Source organism: Phalangium opilio, unplaced genomic scaffold (assembly GCF_054372755.1).
Source record: "Phalangium opilio isolate 3A_F unplaced genomic scaffold, DU_Popi_V2 ptg000013l_1, whole genome shotgun sequence".
Taxonomy (NCBI): domain Eukaryota; kingdom Metazoa; phylum Arthropoda; class Arachnida; order Opiliones; family Phalangiidae; genus Phalangium; species Phalangium opilio.
In genome coordinates, this window is record NW_028324148.1 from 5,641,204 (window position 1) to 5,651,950 (window position 10,747).

Below are 10,747 nucleotides of genomic sequence, written 5' to 3' on the forward strand. Positions count from 1 at the left end.
GATCAGAAGTTTGCCAAGCTACGCTTCAGCGCATCTATCCTAAAAACACTTTCCTGAGGTCCACATCTCCACAGATGATTTCTTAATCGGCACCACGGATTTGCAATCCCACAATCGTTCATTAATCAAGATCCTAGAACGTGCCTATCAAGTGTGTTTGTGTTTCAGCCACAAAAAGATCCAACTGGCCGTCTCTAGAACAACCTACATCGGCCACGTCCTCACGTCAATGCCCATGATGGCTCATCCAATACCCGCACGACCATGGGAAACGGCGGGCACCGACATATTCACGATCGCATCACAAAAGTATATCATCCTCGTTGATTACTTCTCGCACTACGTCGAATTACAAGAACTACAACATACCAACAGTCACGCTGTAATACAATTCTTAAAGCCAATTTTTGCTAGACACGGCCCACCACAGCGATTAATTTCGGACAATGGCCCACCGTACAACAGCAACGATCTAGCCCTATTCCTGAACAGTTGGGGCACAAGCCACATTACATCATCTCCCTACTATCCACAATCCAACGGATTAACGGAAAGGATGATACAGACTATGAAAAAAGCTATCATCAAAGCGCAGCAAGACGGAAAGGATCTAGAAACGGTATTATTAGAACATAGAACCACACCAAAGGCGAACTGTCCGTCGCCAGCTGAACTATCGATGGGTCGGAAGCTACGAACGCCGCTGACAATGATGAGCAAACACTTAGAACCTCAATATCCTATTCAACGGGCTAAAGAGACCATAACAAAACAACAACAAGAAATGGTAAACCGATTCAACGCAAAACGAACAACAGCATTGGCCCCACTCAACCCAGGCCAAGCCATTTACGTCCAGAAGGGACGACGAGATTGGGTACCAGCGACAATTACAGCCAAAGCGCACGAACCACGTTCATACCGAATAAAGACCACCAACGGAAAAGAGTACCGACGCACAAGAATGCACCTCAGACCAAGATACGACCTTTTCCCCAACAACAAAACTTCATTACATCAACTTCCAGACCTCAAAGCACAAAGCAACAATAACGCAGCTACCTACCATACTAGAATTTTTCAACGTAGACGGTCCCCACCACGTCCTGCACCTTCAACACCTATGCTAAACCCGATTGATCAATATCCACCGAGGACAGGAACAACACCGACTCAGACAAAAACATCTATGACAACTAACAACACATCGCCACCACCAGAGGGCTTACAGAGAACCAACCCAAGCGACAACAGCCACGTTACCACGTCACCACCAGTACATCACGCAATCACCACTAACCATAACAACGACATCCCAAAAACCTTTCACACATACGAAAGAATTCAACGCCCAGATAACAACTCAACCTTAGCCGTATCTGACAAACCTGCAACACGCCACATCAACATCCTACCAACCCAACATACGGCAGTGCAGCCACATCGAACCACCCAACGTGGACGACCCATTATACCAGCAAAGAGATTCCAATAGACTTTAAAAAAAAAAGAAAGATGTTACAATGTCACATGACTCGAGACTCTTAACATAATCACATGACCTCCCGAGTCATGTGATCCGAGTTTAGATAGAGGCTCCGGTATATTGAATCTAGGCAGTAACGTCGTACACTGTTAGTGTAAAAAGTTCAGAATTGAACCTTTTCGGGTTCAAAGACATGCAACCCATTCTGAACCTTAAAAGGCGCAAGGATGAACCTCAAAAAAAGGTTCAGTGAAGAACCCTAAAAAAAGGTTCAAATAAGCTCCATCCAAAGGTTCAAACAAGCTCCCTCTATAGGTTCAAATGCGATCGGTCTGAAGGTTCAAATGCGATCCACCTAAAGGTTCAAATGCGATCCACCTAAAGGTTCAAATACGATCCGTCTAAAGGTTCAAATAAGATCCGTCTAAAGGTTCAAATAAGATCCGTCTAAAGGTTCAAATAAGATCCGTCTAAAGGTTCAAATAAGATCCCTCTACAGGTTCAAATACGATCCCTCTACAGGTTCAAAAACCATCCCTCTACAGGTTCAAATACGATCCCTCTACAGGTTCAAATACCATCCCTCTACAGGTTCAAATACGATCCCTCTACAGGTTCAAATACGATCCCTCTACAGGTTCAAATACGATCCCTCTACAGGTTCAAATACGATCTGTCTAAAGGTTCAAATACGATCCCTCTACAGGTTCAAATACGATCCCATACAGGTTCAAATACGATCCCATACAGGTTCAAATACGATCCATCTAAAGGTTCAAATACGATCCATCTAAAGGTTCAAATACGATCCATCTAAAGGTTCAAATACGATCCATCTAAAGGTTCAAATACGATCCATCTAAAGGTTCAAATACGATCCATCTAAAGGTTCAAATACGATCCATCTAAAGGTTCAAATACGATCCATCTAAAGGTTCAAATACGATCCATCTAAAGGTTCAAATACGATCCCTCTACAGGTTCAAAAAAGCTCAGTCTAAAGGTTCTAATCCGAACCATGGAAATATTTATGTATGAGCTTTTGAAAAGTTTAAATAGGAACAACTGACAGGTTGAAATAAAAGCCCTTGAATGGTAGAATACATAAGTAAAAACTTTTTATTCTGCACAAGATACAGCTTACACTCTAACACCCAGAGAGTGAATTGACAATAATTTAAAAAGAGGCTGGGATGCGTTTTGGAGGATCAATTTTTAAAATTGCAAATTGCACGAACTCTAAAGTTCTCTTCACCTTAGTATTGTATTCTAAATTGAACACATAGTAACAGGAGAAGTTCACAGCTATGGCATGAAGTACATCACTACATTGAATTCTTTCCTCTCCTATTGTAACACTAACTGGTTTAGTGAAATAACTGTCGTGAACAACTCTGACCAAAGGGCTTGCTGATGCGTCATCCTTGCATAAGATATTTCAAGGAGATGCATATTCAAAAAAAAAACTATAATCACAACTAATTTCAAAACATGTACCTTTTCAGAAACCCAAGGAGTTATTTCCTCATTGAATAAATAAGGCAAACCAACCATAGCTGCAGAGATCCTAACATCTAAATTTAATGAGGGTTGACTAATTTTTCAACAGTATAAATTAAAGTAATAAATAGTACCTTTAGTCTTTTCGCTACTTAAGGCATCACAGTAGTCATCCAATTTTTTGATAAAATGTTTCCTTTTCGGCTTTTTACCAATTAAAGTTAAAATTTTCTCATGGTGAAGTTCAGCAAACTTGATAACAATTTTTTCTATAGGGCTACTAAGATTTGCCCGTCGGTTCATTTCTTTATACATCTGTAATATAATTTAATTACATAAAAATTTATAATAGTTTTAAAATAATTTTCACCCACCTGTTTTTCACAAAACAAAGTTGGAAATTGCGCAAAAATATCTGATATCAGGACATTTTCGTCAGCAGCTAGGGCTTCCCTATACACCAGAGTTACGGACATCTTTAGATCTATTGTGATATCATCTGGTTGACTTTTGCTCCACTCTTTTTGGAGTTGGGAAATATGAGCTTTCACACTCTTTTCGTCTTCGCCCCTATAATCACCATTTGACGGATTCTGTAGTAGAATATGCATATTAGATTAGTTTTATATTAAATATGATTTTTTTTTCAAGCGGAAAGCATACCCCAAGTCGTTTTCTCTTTGGTAAAATTGCATTCATATTTAAACCATCTGAATCGCCTGGTTGCGAGTCATCTGGTTGCAGATCTTTAGCTTTTCTTTTTTTTTGTACCGAGGCCCCATGGTTTAATTTTGCCTTCGCTATTTCCGAATCCCCAATTAGTGGAAATCTTTCATGCTTAAATTTATTTTTTAGCGACTGCCACCATGTTGTCTGTGTAATAACAATTAGCATCATAAATATAATCCCAGTGACCAGTGTTCTTACATATGCCTTTGTGAGTTGATGTGCGTTTCCGTGTTCATCACGATCACTCAAAAATTTGTGTTTTTGAATAAGTCTTTTCACAACTTCAATATATTGTTCATGTGAAGGATACCTGTAAATAGACATTATTATAACCAGGGAAAAAGCCTCTCCAAGGGTATACAAGATCATACTTCGTATAGCGGGACAAATCTTCATACAAAGTGTTTATGATTTTTGATCTCATCTTTCTTGAAAAGACATCTTCGTCTTTTTTAGAAATCATATTTTCAACGTCCACAGCAAACCTTGGCACAGAATACACAAGAGGAAATATCGGCCTCGTTTGCAAACATTTTCAATTGAGGTTAAATTATTTAAAGCACCTTGAGCATCCATTAACTGATTCTACAGCTTCATTGTCGTTGATTTCAGGTGTACTGGGACTACATTCAGCTGCCGCGATGTCATCGGTTTGAGATTTAAGTGTAACTTTCAGACGTGAGCCATCTTCAGGTAATTCGTGTTCTATGTCCAACCAATCGTCATACTTAGTTTGAAAAACTTGTAACAAGAGGCTGTCGCTCGAGTTACTTATTTTGAATGAATTCAAAATATGCTCTAATAAATCAGAGTAATCAGCATTCTCTACCAGTTTTAGCAATTTTTTGGACAAACCATAAGTAACATGGTACTCCGGCATCTATAAGAGGGAATTAACTAGTTATTTGAAGGAAAAACATAAAAACTGGAGTTTGAAATATAATAAACATTCAAAGGAACACACATACAATATACGCAACATTTACAAATTAGTCCATTTGCTCAGACAGTGTCGTAGTGGAATATATAGCTTTCCATCTTTTGAATAGATTTCGAGAGAGTAGAAACCATTTCTTTCACAACCCGGTTCTATGATTTTCCAGTATTTCGCATCATATAATTCATATGAGTTGTAATGACTGTTAAATCGGCTTGGAACAAAAACTCTTCCACAGAGAAGCCATATATTGCAACATTGTATGATATTTGTGATTTTGAAAAATAATGGGATATCTTCACTGTGCAATAGGTCCATGACTACAACTGTTTCTTTTTGGTATTTAACTCCGTTAAGTTGAAGCGTTGGCGATTGATAAAGGTTCTCAACAATTTTCGATGGATAATTAGCTTGCATGTGTAGTTTTACCTTTTCCAAAAGGCTTTTTGGTAACACTGAGTTCTTTATTAAAACTGATTTGCCGTCATCTATTGAATCTTGTATTAGACCGTTAAGTCCACTTAATTCATAACACTGCAGAAATTGGTGACGTTTAGCAGCTGTTCTTGGGACGTTAATGAAATTTCGGCACCGCTTAATAATTTCTTTAAAATATTGGTGCTTTGCTTCATATCTCATACACCACAATTTAATAAGAGGTCCGAATTCAGCCAATAGCCGTGGATAATGGATCAGATAGTGTAACTTGGGAATGAAAATATCTAATTCTTGTTCTACCGCTAATGCTAGGAAATCATCTATAATTATCTTAAGATATGGAAGCCAAGATTTTTCTACTAAGGGGGAACAAATAATTTCAATTATCTCGCTTAAAAGTAATATACACTTCCATGTCTCGTTTCCTTCACTAACTAAATCCCCAAACATTAACGGAAATAACTGAAACAAGCACTGCTTTTGGGAAGCTGAGCCACTTATATTCGATTTCCCTTGAATAACGCCGTCCGAGATGGTACTCGGAATTTTTGATTTAGTTATTGGCCCGTATTTGAAATTAAGAATTCTTTCGTTTATTAGTTTTAGAGTGAGAGATTCGTCCCTAATTAATTTAACTATTAAAACGCGGAGGAATTTTGGTACAATACCCTCGAATAAATCGTGCATGCAGTCAGGAGGGAAAGATTGAGAGACTTTAAAGTCTAGTAGTTGTTTGAAGCAACATTTGTTTTTAACCCCATATATGGAGGAATTTTGAAAATTATCTTCGACATTTTTAACATGGTAATTTATGATTTCTTCCGTTCTTAAAACGTATTGACTCTCCTTAAATTTCCTGGAAATTTCCTCGTGCGAGGCCATACAGAACCTACAGACCCGCCCTTTCGAAAATGATTGTGTAAAGCCAGCAATAGCGTGACTTGATAAGTTATCACCTGACAAAGTGAGTACAGTTCCATGAAAGGTCTCAGTTATTGAGCCATTTGATACGGTTAAGCCTTCTGTTTCTAGTTTAGAAATATCATCTATTAAAGGCTGATAAACTTTCCCATACCCATATTTTTTCAGATGCTTATCCAAAACTGCCACCAACAAATAAATACTCGAGAGTTTACTACGATATCTAGAGCTTATATTTCCAAGTGTCATGTAGGTCATGCTCAACTTATGTGTACCCTTTTCAGCCCCTATTGGATTAGCTACTTCTATTTCGTCTGTGTAGAGCTGTATTTGCAGGGCTTTCCGATTTGTTGAAAAAAGCCAGTGAGATTGAAAATTTGACCCATCTTCTATATCAGAAAGATATTCTTTTTCTTTTGCAGACGTTCCGTTTTTGTCTTTTGTTACTTCTTCCCAAATGTCATTTTTGCTAAGCAACAGCTCTAGAAGCTCTAATATAGGGACATACTGAAAGGTTTCCATTCTGAGCTTTCCACTTTTTGCTGTTTTATTTGAAAAACCAAGATTGTATTCAACGGGTGCAATCATGCGTAAATTGGTTAGGCAATACTTTTCCAAAGCTTCGGGATTTTTTATAGTTTTAGTGAAGCTTTCTACAACATCAATAGGGTCCGAAAAGCTACTGGTTGGAATTTCTAAAGCTTGCGCTAGTAGACTGGCAACCCCTTTTGAAATTTGACCAGCAACTGACACGGGTAGTTTGTGAACTTCTCGCACTTGTAAAAGAAACCGAACAGCACTGTTACTCAATTCGTTTAAACTAGTACAAGTACCCTTGTATAACTCATCATGTGACTGGAAATAGTTATGATTTTCCTCCTGAGTTATTTCGTGATCAACGTCTATCGTTTCAACTGCCAAATTTGGTACTACTTTTAGGTTTTTGTTCTTTTTAATTTCTACCTTGTGCCCTCTGTATATATGCGATTTAATAGCTGAATAGCTTTTGAACTCTTTAGGACAGCCTGACACACAACACTGTATTTTCATATTTGGTTGGTGGTTGTGAAGGTTTCGTAAATGGGCTAAATAAGTTGAAAGTGATGGTCTTTTTGTGTGACAATAAGAACATTGAAAAATCTCCTGTTCCATCGTGATTATTCAATAACTTTCGTTGCAACAGAATGATAAAAAGCTATTTAAAAGCATTTGCAAAAAATTAGAACCTTAATCATGACTGGCTGAATATGGGATATAAGAAAACAGTCATGCCCGCAGGGAATTTGGGTTAAAATATTTTTCAATGCTGAAGATATTCCTATTTAGGAAAAGTTAAGAATTGTCCTAGGACTCTTTAGTTTATGGAGGAAGAACTTGGTTCCAAAAACTGAAACTGAGTATGGCGTTCTAGTTTTACTTTTTTTTTTTTGGAAAACCTAACTGTCGATAGCTAACTGTTGAGAAAGAGGTAAAGGTAGTATGACGTCATTCAGCGCCCTCTCTGCAGGCGAAATAGGGTTTCCAACCAGTGGAAGGAGTCAAACACCAGTAATTGCTGTGACGTTGCAATGTCTGAACTGTTAGCTTCCTATCCCCACTTTCTGCTGGAGCCGCCTTTCTTAACCGTTAAAGGGATATTTCAATGGTGAAAAAAGTGATTTTCAATTTATTCAGGCTTGTAAAATAGTGTTTAAAACCATGATTCGAATTAATTTGCCGTAATTAACGAAGTTATGATCTAAACTCCCTAAATATATCTCTAGTAAAAGTTGAATTATAAATCAACAAAAAATATAGATTTTCCTAACTTCCAATCAGATAAGAGTAATCATTGCGCCTATATAATTAAAAAACGTATTGTAGCAGAGAACAGACTAATTTTATTCCCGTTACTATCCTCAATGAATCCCGAGGTAAGCCTAACTTCTGGCGATAGGGAGTAGGTTTGATCAAAGAAGTTAAAAGTAAGGAATGGAAACTATGCCTCAAGACTTCGGGTTGATATCACGTGGTACGATTATCGCAATATAAAAGCCTCCACAATGGACCAATCACAGTCTACTGGAAATCAGGCGACAAAACCCCCTAACATACTCCCATCAGATGATTTCCATATACCATGGATGAAGGATGCGCGTGAGGAAATTTGTTTTCACTCTACAGGATAGGCAACTCCCTATCTCGAGCGACAGAATATTCTGTATACACTCTGTTACAACGTCGGTTGTCAGCACGCGCAAAGCTATTTCTCTATGTAACGTAGCTTTGTACGTGCTGTCAAGAGACAAAAAACTTCAGGATCTTCAGGATTTAAAATATCCGCGAGTTTTTTAGCTCGAGTGCACGGACCTCTAGGCCTTAGTTTCAAATACGTGTGAAATTGCATACAGTCTACTACACGCATTTGAAACTTAGGTCTAGAGGTCCGTGCACTCGAGCTAAAAAACTCGCGGATATTTTAAATCCTGAAGATCCTGAAGTTTTTTGTCTCTTGACAGCACCAAAAGCACTTTATGGTTTTCTATACGCTTTTGACAGCACGTACAAAGCTACGTTACATAGAGAAATAGCTTTGCGCGTGCTGACAACCGACGTTGTAAAAGAGTATATACAGAATATTCTGTCGTTCGAGATAGGGAATTGCCGATCCTATAGCGTGAAAACAAATTTCCGCACGCGCATTCTTTATCCATGCATATACTGTGGAAGGCAGAGGGACGGGAGAGTTTCCATTCCTTACGTTTATATTTTTTGGTTGGATTATTTCAAATCACACGCTCCTGATCACGTTTTAAAACGGTGAGGCTTAATACTTGAATTGGATACCAGAAGGGTTCTCTGATTAGCCTCAAAGGAAATCATATATATATATTTTTTTAATTTTTCAATTTACAATATCATTTCTAAAATAGATTTGCTTAGGGAGCTTAGATCAGAGATTGTTAATTAATTGCAATTTAACACGAAATATTTGGTAAGTCAAAGTATGGTTTTTAATTTTACACGGAATTTTAATTCCTGTAAAATTTAAGAAAGGGCCCAAGCGCGATTTGAAGGGAGAAAAGCGAGGGGAAAGCGCCTCTCCCTCGTACAAGTGAGAGGGGGATTCCGCTCGGAGAGAATAGAGAGAGAGAAAGAAAGAAATTTATTTTAGATTTCGCGGGCTTTTTCAGCGAGGGAACACCAAACATTTCTGTGCACTTCGCGCACGTGATAGAATGCCGCAGAAGAAAACTTTCCATTAAAAAATTCCCAGTAAAATCTAGAGCTGCTCTGGATGGGGATTTCCAGAGAACTGGCCATCAGAGCCACTGCCCCGCCCCGTTTCTCTAAGCTTTAACACTTAAATTTGTTTAAAACAAATACGTTTAACGGTAAATATTTTCATGCAGGGTTTTCTTATATAAGGATTTTCATTACAGATTTAGACAGAAAATATCGTACTCACGTTAAGGATATTCGTTGATTCCCTTGGTGAAGTTGATGTTTTATAACTATATTAGAGGCGGCGACCCGAATCTCTGAATTTGAAGCTCCTCAGTAGCCAGTACCAAAATATGGCGATGTTCATAAACCTCGCTACGGCGGGGTCCTTTTGTTTTCGAGACACTAAACTTAATTCTGTAAAACAGATATTGCCTTAATTAGGAATTAAACGGTTTCATAATATAAATATTGATATGTTAAAAGTACTCACTAAGTTCTTCGTGTTCTTCTTTCTTTCATACGCAAATAGTTTGTTGAAAAACGCTTAGCCGTTTAGACTTCGTAAAGTAATTAATTATGAACAAACTAAAAAAATTCCTAACCCTTTTTAAACACGCGGTCTCACTGGCCGATCGCGTTGTCCCTATGGGTCCCGACTCCCGAGAAGGCGAGAAACTTTGGTACAGTGTAGGCACGGAGCCGTTTTTAGGTAGGGAGGGGAATTTTACTAGTTTCTGTGCAAGAGAGGTGTAACCTGGGGGTCAACGGTCAACACTTTAGCGGGGGGGATCTTGTTCTTTTGAATATAAAGAAAACCGGTTTTGAAAATGCTCTCTTGTACATTTCAAAAGCATAGTGTAGCGAAAATGTCAAACAGGTGTGTGATGTTGTGTTAGATTTTTACAGATAGAAATATAAACTGTGAAAGTACATAAAGTAATTAAACACTGTTAAAGTAAGAAATAAAATTGTATTTGAAGGCCTCTATAGGCACGTTTTTAAAAATTTGGAGGCCCTCCAAGTAGGCCAAAATTTTCCAACGTAGGCACGTACCTACCCGTGCCTACTACTGGCAGCACTTTTTAATGTTTAATTGCTATAATAATTGGTACAATTTTAAAAATTAAAATGGATTGCGATTACAATCAGTTAGTAAAAGGGAAGAAGAAATGTGTTTACGGAAGCATAAATATAACATTTCTTGACACACTCAAGCAAACTTCAACACCTTCAACGGAATTTCCTGGTGGAATTGAAAATTTTCTCTTTTACAAAAATAAATAAAAATATTGTATTTAGGAAAAATGTAATGAGCCCGCTTAATTTCCTCACACTAAATAAAAAAAGGGTATCTAGGATTTATTTGGTATTGTTAAAAATTGGAATTTCAGCGTTTAATTAAATATAACTCCAAAGTTTTTTCTATTATTTTGCCATAATTATAGTACTATGCGTGTATATCACGCGCATATTTTTGCAGTAATATTGAACCATCATGGGATGATAATCCTTACGTTGTTCATACTGGA

The 10,747-nt window shown here is 37.7% G+C and overlaps 2 protein-coding genes across 4 annotated transcripts; both read right to left on the reverse strand.

The window, feature by feature from the left end:
- Positions 1–2,579: 2,579 nt before the first annotated feature.
- On the reverse strand, positions 2,580–4,214 carry LOC149707944 (sterile alpha motif domain-containing protein 3-like). Its single transcript, XM_089864187.1, has 7 exons — positions 4,087–4,214; positions 3,914–4,025; positions 3,650–3,859; positions 3,361–3,579; positions 3,121–3,301; positions 2,984–3,060; positions 2,580–2,909 (listed from the first exon to the last, which is right to left on the reverse strand). The coding sequence occupies exons 1-7, from the start codon at positions 4,176–4,178 to the stop codon at positions 2,664–2,666; spliced, it is 1,137 nt and encodes a 378-aa protein (XP_089720313.1). The 5' UTR covers positions 4,179–4,214; the 3' UTR covers positions 2,580–2,663.
- A 180-nt stretch (positions 4,215–4,394) lies between these two features.
- Positions 4,395–10,137, reverse strand: LOC149707945 (uncharacterized). Of its 3 annotated transcripts, XM_089864185.1 has the most exons (5): positions 9,709–10,137; positions 9,460–9,632; positions 4,684–7,206; positions 4,571–4,595; positions 4,395–4,513 (listed from the first exon to the last, which is right to left on the reverse strand). In XM_089864185.1, the coding sequence occupies exon 3, from the start codon at positions 7,161–7,163 to the stop codon at positions 4,698–4,700; it is 2,466 nt and encodes an 821-aa protein (XP_089720311.1). In that variant the 5' UTR covers positions 7,164–7,206; positions 9,460–9,632; positions 9,709–10,137; the 3' UTR covers positions 4,395–4,513; positions 4,571–4,595; positions 4,684–4,697. The 3 variants fall into 3 exon arrangements, with proteins under 3 accessions (XP_089720311.1, XP_089720310.1, XP_089720309.1); XM_089864184.1 differs by having other exon boundaries at positions 4,456–4,595; positions 4,680–7,206; XM_089864183.1 differs by having other exon boundaries at positions 4,459–4,595.
- Between the last annotated feature and the right edge of the window lie 610 nt (positions 10,138–10,747).

What these genes read in the sequence shown, in the direction of transcription:
- LOC149707944 (XM_089864187.1), bottom strand. Translation starts at nt 4,178, where the DNA reads ATGATTTCTAAAAAAGACGAAGATGTCTTTTCAAGAAAGATGAGATCA. An exon ending in GATTTGTCCCGCTATACGAA is followed by an intron (nt 4,026 to 4,086) that starts GTATGATCTTGT and finishes GTCTATTTACAG; the next exon opens with GTATCCTTCACATGAACAAT. An exon ending in CAAAGAGAAAACGACTTGGG is followed by an intron (nt 3,580 to 3,649) that starts GTATGCTTTCCG and finishes ATTCTACTACAG; the next exon opens with AATCCGTCAAATGGTGATTA.
- LOC149707945 (XM_089864185.1), bottom strand. Translation starts at nt 7,163, where the DNA reads ATGGAACAGGAGATTTTTCAATGTTCTTATTGTCACACAAAAAGACCA.